This window comes from Harpia harpyja, chromosome 2 (assembly GCF_026419915.1).
Source record: "Harpia harpyja isolate bHarHar1 chromosome 2, bHarHar1 primary haplotype, whole genome shotgun sequence".
Lineage (NCBI taxonomy): Eukaryota > Metazoa > Chordata > Aves > Accipitriformes > Accipitridae > Harpia > Harpia harpyja.
The window spans coordinates 67,786,155-67,798,877 of NC_068941.1; the positions used below are offsets into that span (position 1 = coordinate 67,786,155).

Consider the following 12,723-nt stretch of genomic DNA (forward strand, 5'->3'; position numbering starts at 1 on the left):
GTTGCCACTTCCTGTATTATTCCTACTAATAATTTATCTAACTTGTGTTTTAACTAGCTAAAGGAATTGCATATCACAACTTCCCAGACAGTTCGTTACTGACATATCTTGTTCTTTAGTAGTCTTGTATAAAACAGACATGAAAATAAAGTGATATTAAAAGAAGAGTTGTCTTACTCATACAAGCAGTCTCACTGGTTTTATTTGGCCTGTTCATATCAGTAAGGCAAGTCAGACTTGGCTTTAAAAGCTCTAACTTAAGCTCATAAAAGGTAGGAAAATGAGAGGAATATGGATGTACTTTTTTTTCTCATCCATGTGGGACAATGGCAAACAGAAAGTAGAATGTCACTTGTCACAAACAGGCTTTCACTCCCTTATTCTGACAGAAAAAAAGACATTGCCCAACAATGAAGAAGCCATAGGAGGCAAGGAGGAAAGAAACAGTTGAAAAAAGCTGTATCACCACTTGTAATTCTGGAACTCCCAGTGTCTTGCAAGTTGATGTCACACAAGAAAAAATCCTTCATTTGGTCTCCCACTGTTTTGCTGACCTTTCCCCATGGGCATTGTAGCAGGAGGCAATATAAAAGTGCTTTTATTCCATACAAATCGCTTGGCTGCTAAACTCTGAGAAATCTGAAAATTACAGTAGTTGCACAATATTTTTCAAGGATCCTCTCTTGGTAATTGCTTCTGACCAGAAAATTAAATAGAGAAGATTGAAATTACAATGAACGCAGAAGACACAATTTTGATTTCATTCCCAGTTGCAGAATAATTTTATTGAAATACAGAGTTGCTGTATCTGAAATAAGAATCTGACCAGAGGTCCTTAACATTTCTTTTTACACTTTCCAGGTTAAACTTTTTTTTCTTACTAAGATAATGTCTATATTCAGAAAAAGGCTGAAAATTCCACAAATATATTTGCATACTCAAGGCATTTATTTCTGCAAAATGTTACATGTTAAATATTTTTTCTCATCTTTACGTAAGCTTTGCAACTGCTCTGAACTCATGAAATATGGTCAATGGATTGCAGGTATTTCATATGCCATTTCTAACCATCTATTGAATTAAAGGGAAGGTCTAGAAAATGCAAAAGAAACAATCTGTATGCTGATTTTTCTGACAAAGCTGTTGGTACTAATTTTTATAGGTTCTTTGATATTTCTAAACAATGCATGCCAATTGAGAACAAAGCTTTTCTTGATCTATTTTGCACCTTTTTCCTTCTCATTCCTGTATGTCTTAACTTTAATTTCCTTTCTCTCTGTATTTTATTAATTTCAGTAGGGGTTTTTTATGCAGAATTACTGAAGGTCTCAATGTGTTCTCCTTTCAATGAGTTCCAGACTAGCAATCAAGGTTAAATAAACAAAGTACATGTAGAAAACCCGAATCAATTAAAAAATGAAAGGATTGATTTTTTTGTTTTAATTTTGCTCGTTGATTTTGTTCACAGAGAACAAAATCAATATAGCAGCAGTATACAGACTTTGAAGTTTGATAATATATCTCAGTACAATAAAGAGGTCAAAGCCCCTACTGTATCATAAATTCCTCCACTTGGAACTAATTACTACAAGTGGAAAAAAGTGGCAGACTACCAGTTTTGAAGGGATAAACACAAAGGGTGAGCTAATTCAGACATAAATGCATAACAATCAGGAGAGAAAAAGTGTTTTTCAGCATTGTTGTTCATAATAGAGTTTCCTCGCACAGTTATACCAACTCTACATCAGAAACTTGAATGGGCTGAAGTTCTGCTTTATTCATAAGAAAAAGATCTTGTTGAAAAATTATTAATACTTAAAATATCCTCTTTTGTTATTCTTTATGATGAAGATGAAGGATGTGAATCAATAAATTATTTAGAGAAAATATTCAGCCTTTCCTTTCTCTAAATCATAAGCTGATATACTATATAGTGTAATATCCTAATATATATATAAAATAAATATAAAAATTTATATATGTATGTATAAAATTGGAGTTGGCACTATAGTCTTTGTCTTTATATGATGTATATAGCTTAATAGTGACTGCAGAGTCAGAGGTTTTTCCTACCTGTGGTTTTGATATTGGCAATTCTACAATCCTTGGCACAATTATTCTAGTCTAGAGTGTTCTAGCCAAGTGAATTAACTTGTGTTTAACAACCAAACTGTATGTGTATACATATAAGTGACTGTTGATTTCCCTATTCGCTGGTAGAGTCATTTAGCATGTTTTGATTTCTTCTCTGTATCTACCTCAATTTCCTTGTAGAGACATTTTTCTCAGCAAAATCTGAAGGACCCAAGATGGCTTCCCCTAATTCCTCTCCCCCACTCCATCTCATGTCCCCAGGTAGTACAGAGATTTTCAAATACTGAGACTATATCTGGATTTCCAGAAATTCAGTCCTGAGGTATAAATTTTTTTCTTTGTTTCTCTAGCACATCATCAGGGTTGTTCATTTTTCTTCAGCAAACCACAAATACTTCCTTGATTCAAATACTGAAAATTCAATCTTGTTCACACTCATCTCCCAGTTACTAATTGAAGCAATCATCTAATCAAATTTCAGTCCTTTCAAAGATGGAATAAAGCAGAAAACTGTGAGTTTTTTCATCCTATTCATACTCCTAAATTAGATGGTATTTGATCCTGTTCCTCCACTTACAATCATTTCTGCTTACCAAACCTTTCTCACATACCATTTGTTTTTCTGGTTTGGATTCTTGACCCTGTTTGATATCTCTCCAAATGCATCCAAAATGTAATCTGAATCTCTTGTTTTCAGGGGTTTTTAAAACTATTTACTATGGTGGTTTTTTTTTTTTTTTTTTTTAAAATAGCTTTGCTTTCAAGGTTCTTAGTTCTGCAGTAACCCTGCCCCCTGGGAATCAATTTCTTAACATGAGAGTAAAGACGTTTTGTGTATTTTGTGATCCAACATCCCTTAGAGTTGGAGTTTCATTTCATAAATAATTCACTTACGAGCACATACATTCATTTTACATGATTCCTCAATGTGGCCAGGGTGCTGCGTTGTCTGCACTGTATCCACCTACAAAAAATACAAAAATAAATGTCTGCTTACCGGGATGTGAGTAGGGTTTGGCTAACCTAATCCTGTATCACGGATCTTATAAGTGAGCAAAAAGATTCCTCTTCTCTCCCTTAGGTCCAAACACACTCCACAAAATAACTACTTGGCAGTGAAAATAGTTAGAATAGTGGTACATTTTGTTTAAGAAAAAGGAGGAATTAAGTGAACTATGTGCAGGAACAGGATGGTTTTAAATCATAAAGAAATTGTAGTGATTTATATGTTCTTCCTTTTTTACCTATAGTTATTGGAGACAGAGTGGAAAATAATATAAATGTTTCAGGTATCAGTGACAAGTATAACTTTTCTCCATGAAGTGAAGGGATAAATAGTGCAGTAAGTAGCTAATAATATCAGATAGTTGAAAGAAGCAAAGAATAGGAATTTTATAAGAAAATGAACAGGCAACTCTTCTTCCCCCTCATCCATCTCATCCCCCCACCAAAAAAAAAGGGAGTGAGTGAGCCAGATTTGGAGGGCAACATAAAATATACAATGACAATTCTGTGAACATCTACGTTATTCAAAATGCCAGGTATCAACTATTATGCTACAAGGTGGACATAAACAAAATGGAGAATTAGTGGAGAACGTGCTTCCTTTGAATCACTTTGATCAATACATTTATGAAGGAAACAAGACACTAAAGAGACATGCACGTCTACTGATAAACGGTGAAGGTTTCCGTCCAATGTATTCTTCAAAAACAACTCTTAAAATATCACTCAGAAACAGGTCATCTACACAAAAAAACATTAACCCATTATGTGTTGGTTACATAATATGTTTGGTTGGCATTCACCAGTGTCTTTTCAGCTTTTCCAGTATTTTTGTATTATTAATAATTTATATTTATTTTACATCACTCACTACTAAGTCCTTATTTTCCAACATTTTAATGAATCAATCACTTCTTCTAATCTATCACACATACGCAATGTTAAAAGCAAATTACACAAGCATAGGATAGCAATGTCAAGCATCTCTACAAAGCAGCTTTTGCTCTATGAACATAATCCATAAAAGACTCCCAAATGTCCTCAAATAAGTAACGTCTGTTCCTCAATCTAAATATGATCTTCTTATAGGAAGCCATCTGGGACAAGCAAGCAAAACATTCTGCTTTGGTTGCAGAAGAAATATATTTACGCCTCAGTAAAATTCTTCATCAATCCAATTATGAGCAAATCTCTTTGTTCAGTTTCCACTGTCTTAGCTCGACTAAATGGCAAAACTGCTAAACTGGCCAAAAAAGTTCTATAGAAATAGAGGTAATGCATCTATGTATCTATCTATCTGTCTTGATCGATCTCGATCTCTACCTGTCATTTAAGTACATTGAGTACCTCAAAGCTGCTAACTTCAACAGTTACTCAAATTTATATAAAAAATAAATTTCACTAACTTTAAGGAGAATGCATTCACTGGAATAGTAGACTTGTCCAGTATGCAATCAACAGGGATCTGCTAACATGTATTTTAAACATCTTTCTCCAAGGTACAAACACAATTGTCAGCATTCAGTGCATTCATAAGATATTTCTGAGGTCAAAAAGGTTCATAAATGTAACAGATTTTTTCTATAATTAGAGCTCTCTTCTATGACAGATACTCATTCTATTTTTTCAGTTAACAAATCAAATCATAAATCAATGCAAGAGAAAAGCTAAAACAAGCAAACCCAATTACCTGACATGTACTAGACAAAGTGTTGAATCTTTTTATCAAAAATGCAATATATTATATCCTCACAAATTCAAATAATCATGGCTGTCTCAGTGTGTGTCTATATTACCTGCTGATGCAGTATAAAAAGAGAAGGATGACAGTGCAATTTGTTGTGCCTCTCTACATTGCATCTTAACAAGCAACAAAGTTTGTATCACTTGCCAATCTTAGGCATACACTATGCAGGCATAGAGAGCAAACTGACAGAGGACTTTGCATCTGCATTGTAAGTGCTATGCACCACATGACACCCTGAAGACAATTCTGGAAGGAAGACAATGCTTCAAAAGGATCAGTGGTGCGCTAAAATATGTACAGCAGGACTCCAAATATAGACTCAAGTCAAATTCACACCCAAAAAAACCCTTCCTGTACTCTGTATCATTAATGTAGGTGCATCCATATGTAATGATTGATGGGAAAAATTAGAAAATCATCTTTTCTCCTTCTCTAAATTTCTATGAAATGAGCTGCTGTTCTCCTCATTTTTCTATGGCAGTTGAAGAATCTTGCTAATCTCCAGGAAACTGATATTACTGTCTTGTTCCTCCTCCCATTTCCCAGCATGAAAATGCACATACACCAAAATGTTAAATGAAGAATTGAGAGTCATTACCTCAGCTTTCATGAGCAAGATGCTTGCAGTTCTCCACTAATCCAGTCCATAATATTGAAATACAGGCCTGGAAGTTTCTAATTACATACTGAGTCCACTTTCTGTTTATCATAGGCATAATCTCACATATTTCCTTGGTAGGTTACAATTTTCTTGCATGAATATTTCAATGGGAAATCTGTTCCAGAATTTCAGTGCTGCAGTATATAAAAATTATTGAAATAACAACCCCAAATTTATTCATGGGTATTTATATCTGTTTCTTCTTTTTCCTTAATTTACATATTCATTGCCATTGGGAAGTGAACTTTTAGTATTAGTGATATATATTTGCTATTATATATAATTATTTTTCATTAAATAAGTGATAAGCCACACTTTGACAGAGTATAGATGATCACAGCCACAATATATTGCTACAAACTCAGAATAATTAACTTCTGCAAGAACCTTTTTATCGTTGATTTTTGCCATTCATCTCACTTTATTCTTACCACTAAATCTGTGTCTGTAAATATGTTATGATTGCAGTATATATTATATATTGATCTCATTGACATGTGTGGATTACTAAAAATTTGAGACATTACAAGTTTCTGTAACATTCAACATGTCTTAAACAGACCTGAAAGGCACAACATACTCATTTTTGCCCACTACAGTAAATGCCAGATAAAAATATATCTCCATAGATTTCCTGTTACATTTCACAAGATGCTTCTAACCTATTTTTAAACTTCTTTTACACACACAACTCCATTTTCAGTTTGTGACAGAAACCAAAATAGGATATGGGGAACTATAGGAAGTGTATTGAATGTATTTCCTTAGAATATACATGTTGAATAAGGAATACTAATTCATATATTCTTAAACAAACAAAAAAATCGGTAAATAAAATATTCAATATCTTCATGTTGTACCATTTGTACAATATTTGTGAATCATTAAAGGCCATATATAGGGTAAAAAAAATAGGCAAATTGAAACTGATTAGAAGTTTGTCTGAATAAGAAATGAATGAAGACTGCTACATATGATCACAAAGAGATGCATCGGTTTCAGTCATTAGAATTTCTGTAATAGATATGTTCCAATTTAATATCAGAAAACCTATTAATAATCCTGATGATGAAAGTTTAAAAAAAAAAAAAGTTAACGCGACCAACTTAAAAGGGTAACACATGTAGATTTAGTACACAGTTTAACATGACTGTATTCTCATTTACCCTTACTTAAATTCAATTTGCCATATTCCTAACTACTTTGCATCAGCTGCGTCTGGTTTTGCAACTCCATTGTGGCTACTGCTGACTCCTGCATGTTAGGTAACAGGTAAATCAAGTGCAACAAAACTAAGCTTTCTACTTCATACCAAAAAAAGAAAAATAAACAAATTATCATTTTTAACCCATCATTACAAACATAAAATTGATAAAATAAACATGTATCATTCATTATCTTTACAAACTCTCTGGTGTATTGATTTTGTGCTCACACTATGCCTGTGAATGAATTTTGGACATGTAGGCATCTGGGGAATCCTACCACTTCCTACTGTTAGGGTATTAGGATTATGCCTCTTCAGAGTCACCCTTTGCAGTAATATGGTGACATATTGACCACTCTTCATGTTAAGCACCAGAGGACTGCTGGCTCACAAAGATAGCGGTTAGAGATGGAAAGACTGTGTCCATGCCATTACCCTGAAATTAATTCATTCATCCCCACAAACTAAAGCATTTATACCTTAAAATTCAAAAAATTACATATACTTAACTGTCTAGCAATCAGTTCTTTCTAAAAAAACCCCAAATGTTGTAAATTAATCATAAACATATACCTTCTACTAGTAGTAGGTAGGAATAAAAACCAAAATATAAAATATCCCATCTAACTCTCTCATCCACTCTCACACAAGCACTGTAATAATAAAAATGTTGCATATTTAATGCTATTTACAATGCCTTGCAATTCCTGAAGCACAGAACCCTCTTCATTACAATTCCAGTATAATGATATTGTTCAATTTTCAATACATATGCATTGACTTATTTCAGCTAGACAGTGTTCAGAAATATAACTTGCTAATAGTTTTTTGAAGGCACAGAGTGGAATAACATAGGATGAATCTACCTAAAACATCTCAATAATGCAATCTTCCATATGGTTTGCATATTACTTCCGTAATACATTTATTAAAATTCTGTCACCTTACCCTACTGAACTAATGCATTAAGAAGCACTGTCATAATAAGAATGTTACCTGTTTAAGTTATTTATTACAAACTTAAGCCAGCAACACTCTGGACTTCCTTGAAAACTGAGTAATACTGCCATGTCAAGAAAAAAAAGGCTCACAGAAAAACAGAACAGCAAGTACTGATATCCTTAGATGCCTCTGATGCTGCAAACTTCACACTGAGTGGTTTGTGCTGCTCTTTAAACAGCTTACAGAGCATAGCTTGATCTTGGTGTAGATAATGCTGCTAATAGTTTAATCCATGTTAAGAAACCGAGGCATGAAAAGCCTGGCCCACATTTTGTTGTTGTTGTTTCTTTTCCTTTTTCCCCTTCTAGGAGTACAAAAACGTACTGGAAGGAAAATACTGTATAATTCTTTTTTCTAAATTGATGAAATTCCAATTCAAAACTAGTAAGATATTTTTACATCACCTCATACCTCCAGAGAGTTGAAATCTCTTTTTTTGATTTCTAGACTAAGCATATAGTGGTATATTAATTGCTATTACATCAATATTGTTCTTTAATATTTTTTGCTGGTATTTATTCCCAATATATTTATGAAAACAAATCAAATCTCCTCTCACCGCTTACTTTCTTCAGGCTCTAAGATACATGTAGCAGTGGCTTAAAACCAGATGGCAGGAATAGTTACCACCCTCATCCATCTGCTCCACCCTTCTGATGGGCATTAAAGCCTTCAGGGCAGGGTTATATGATATGCCTATGAATGAGCTCATGTACTATTGCAGTCTTCAGCTGGGTGTATTAAAGTAAAAGAATTCCAGTTTTGGTTTACCCTAATATACCAGGCAGTGGTTCACAAAGTGATTCAAAGGAGGTTCAAGTATTCATGCCTTGAGGATAGTAACAGCTTCTGCCATACAGTTTTAGCCTGCCACAGCATGTCTCTCAGAGCCTTAAGTCTGAATAAGCAAAGCCCTTTTAGTCATCTCTTGCACAGCTAACTCTATATTCCATGGTTATTAAACAGCTCTTTCTGAATCTCTAAATGTAAGCTTAATTCTTCCTGAAAATGGTTGACCAGAATTATATAACGATTTTTCAGATGAAGTCTCATGAATGACTCCTTGAAAGACATGAATATGTCTGTTTCTCTCAAAGCAGCACACAACTTCATGCAGCCTTATGTTGCAGAAACAAATTTGCCTGTCACACTGATGCTTGTAATAACTCTGCCTAATTCATTGAACTCTTCTCTTTTTCTACTGCTTCCATCTCATGATTTCCTAACTGAATTTACAATTTGTCTTGTTCTTGCTATTTTATGTTGAGTTGTTAAGTTTTGATTGCTACAGTCTAAAAAGTTTTCTAGTCCTTCATCTAGTACAGTCTAATCCTCACCCGAACTAATGATGTTTATCATATTTGTTTCATAATCAAGTTTCATTATTACATTTGCACTCTGTGCATGATGGTCAAAATATAAAGCAAAATCAGTCTTAAGACTGACGCTTGACTTGAGTGAGTAACTTTCCCTCTATTTATAATGCTTGCCTTTGCAACACCAATTGTCATCTCATTTTAGTGAATTTCTTATATATTTCGTAATTCCTGTAGTAATCCCCATCTTCCTCAGGTGCACAAATAATTTCCCAGGTGGCACAGTATCAACTGCTTGCTGAAGTCCAAAGAGAGAGATTACTAAATTTTCTTTATCTAGGAAATTGGTTATCTTTTCAAAGGAAGGTATCAGATTGGTTTGTATGAACCCCTTTCAGTAAAGCCATTTTCAATTTCCATTTTATCCCATCTTCCTTATTCCTTTATGTCAGCAACTCAGTTTTTTCATATAAATTCTGCTCTACTGTTTGATAAAAAATGAGGTCACACTTTTAGACCTTTGTCCCTTCTTTTCCATCTTCCCCACTACTTAGATATAAATACTGTATTTGCTATTCTCCAACAAAACAGCACCATTTTTGCCCTGACAGATTTATTTACAAGAGACTTGGGATGTTTTGTTCTATATCATTCAGAATTCTGTGATGAAGCTTATCTGTTCCTCCTTGACTTACATACATCAGACTCCAAGTTTGCCTTTTATCTCACACATTTCCAGCTTTTGCCTCCCATGTACATTATCACCTTTGTTTAAAACTAAGGAAAAGTTTTAATTTCATTTCTGAATCACAGCTATGTTATCTTTCACCTCTAAGTGTAATAATTGTCTTGCTTCTCTCTTGCTCTTGTTTCATTGATATAGCTTAATAAAGTTTTCTTTCAATCTTCCCTATGTCTCTCAGCTGACATTTGTCAGCCCTTCATCCCTATACTGGCCACACCCCTATAATGTACCTCTCTTCGATTATCTGACTTCCTTCTCCTCCCTTTTCTCATTCCTTGTCATTTTCCTGATCATGTAATTTATTCCGTTAAAAAACAAAAATCCCTCTCATGCTTGTACACAGAATTAACATCTGTGCATCTGAGCCTCTGAGAAGGTATTTGAGATATTGTACCTTAGAGTCATGTGTATGAAGAGTATTTCCATGTCACCTTCCCCGCCTTCTTCCTCCCTGTCAGTGGCACTACAATCATTGCCTACATCTACTACTGAAGGGCAATGCTGAAGAGAATAGGCCATATAGATTGAACAGGGAATGTACTTTTCCAAGTCCCAGAATTAATCTGCGTAAAGGCAAAATGTCTGTGTTCTCTGCTAGTGATCCTTTGTCACTTCAGACACAGTATTAAACTTGTTTATAATTTCTCCAGCCATCACACAGTACTCACCAAGACAGAAAGAAAATAGAGATTGGCAAGACTTCAGTGCCTAATGTATACAAAAACTGAGGTGAATGACAAATATGCATTTTTTTAAATGTGATTTTATTTTTTAAAGGCATTAATAACTTTTATTTTAAAGGGGACTTTTTCATCATTGCTTAATTTATAATCTGCATGGAATGGTATCTGTCAGTTAAATTTGTTGCTTACTAAGTTCTTCATTTGCACATACAAGGCCAAAGAGGACTTCTAGAGAAATGTTTTTGAGAGACAGAAGTATTATTCATGGAACTAAATGCTTTACAGATATATTTAAAACAGACTGCTGTGATGTGGCAGGAATAGTAGGCTGATACATTTATTGCTTACTTTGCAATGTGAAGTATTACTTTTCATCTCATGGGCACAACACACTTCACAGGAATGCTTTACACTTCAGCCCTTTGGAGACACTGGGCCAGTAATCCCTGTTCAGTATAGACCCTCCTACTATGCCTGGGGTGTAACAGGCTTTTAGGGGCTTCTCTTGCCCCCCCACCCCACACCTGCCCTTGCTTCAGGGGGGACAAGCAAGAGATTGACTAGAGAGGAGAATAAATGCAATAATGCTGCATGGAGCAGGGACTCTGTCAGAGCAGCAGGAGACCTGTTCCCGGGTGGATAAAACTCCAGACATCAGGCAGCAAAGAGGATTATGCCAAAGGCACAGTAGGGCTCTAAATGTAGAGTCTCACAGAGAGGCCAAAACTAAAAGAAAAAGTTATGGACAGAAGTGAGAGGAAAATATGCAAGGGGGAGCTGGCTTTAACTGCTTTAGACAGGATCCTTAGGCAGGAAATGGCTAGGACAGACCTACCAGCCTTTATATTAAATTTCAAACTACAATTAGGTATCGCTCCTAGAAAACTCACTGATCATGGCAACACCCCACCTTATAGGGATGTTGAAGTAAAAAAGAAAAAAAAAATTAAGCAAGACCACTAAGAAAATATGTCAGAAGACAAAGGTAAACACTGCTACCTGTCTATCGCTAATTTGAAAAGAAATATGAGAGTAGGGACAGGCTGTATCTTTTAGATGGGCATAAGTTGAGTCCACTATTTGAACAGATCACAGAAAGCATGGATGTAAAATACAGATTCATAAAACAGCATTAAAGATGAGTGTCGTTCAGTAGACAGAAACTGAAATGAGGTTTCCTGAATCCGTCTTCAGTGTACCTCCAAGTTGCAGTCAAAAGGTTTGTAAGATTTGTAAATTCTCAGTTACTCCATGCATTCATCTAAATACTCACTTAAGTTACATTATGGAAGCATCGTAATGACGAGCTAAGTTTATAAAGAATGCAGTGATCCTTAGGTACTATGTTATATGTATGCAAAATACTATGGAAATTATTATACTGACAAAGTAAACCTGTTTGTATTGTCGACTTCACTTTTTCTTAAAATTAAGTTCAAAACAAGAGGGTTTTTCTAATGTATGTCTTCCCTTTCAAAGGAAACATAAATTCCATGTTTCTAAATAAGTTGCAACTTTTGAAGTCCTTTATCAATGAGCAGTATGGTGTTTCCCAACAAATACAAGCTTATTTCATAGTCTGTCTTATAAGCATAGCATGGTATATTGGTTTAATTAGTCTGTCAAATTATCATAAGGATTTTACATTCTGCAAATAATTGCTTTTTCTTCTCTATTCACTTTTTGTTAATGGAAACAGAGAAAGTTGTTTTTATCTTTAATATATGATGTAGAATACAGAAAAAAAAAAGAAAGAAAAATGAGCAGTTAATGAAATGACCTTTACTTTTTTGGACATCCTTTTACGTTAAACCTAAAATGACTGAAATTAAGCTAGATTTGACAGTAGTTATATATGTCAAATTATGTCATGTGTCCAAATCAGACTATTGTACTAACAGTACACACCTGAAAGTAGCTGAACAGTAGAATGCAATGAATGTTGCATTCAAATATTTGTGAGATCAGTTAAATTACCTCACATTAGGTTGCACTCTGGTGATCCAAACATAGCATATTTTAGATGCTTACAGATATTAGGTGACCACAAATCCTTTTGCTCATGAATTCCTCACCACAAATTAATTTATGTACAGAATTGGTACATGGGAATATGGAATTAACACTGTCTGCTGTTTTGGTTTAGGGTTTTGGGTTGGGTTTTTTTTTTCTCCTTTTTGATCAAAAATAAAAAGCACTTTTTTCCAGTGAAATAGCAAAATGCTTATTTTAGGACTCAAAATGAGTCTTAAGTGTGTCTCCA

The 12,723-nt window shown here is 34.4% G+C and overlaps 1 protein-coding gene across 7 annotated transcripts in view; it reads right to left on the minus strand.

The window, feature by feature from the left end:
* PCDH7 (protocadherin 7) overlaps positions 1-12,723 on the minus strand; it is a 301,457-nt gene that overhangs the window by 242,494 nt on the left and 46,240 nt on the right. For 3 of the 7 annotated variants that reach the window (XM_052780291.1, XM_052780288.1, XM_052780286.1), the window contains exon 2: positions 2,999-3,058. The exons of the other annotated variants lie outside the window; for them this stretch is intronic. In XM_052780291.1, coding sequence (XP_052636251.1) covers positions 2,999-3,058 — 60 coding nt within the window. The remainder of the gene's footprint in view (positions 1-2,998; positions 3,059-12,723) is intronic. 7 annotated transcript variants of the gene reach the window in all.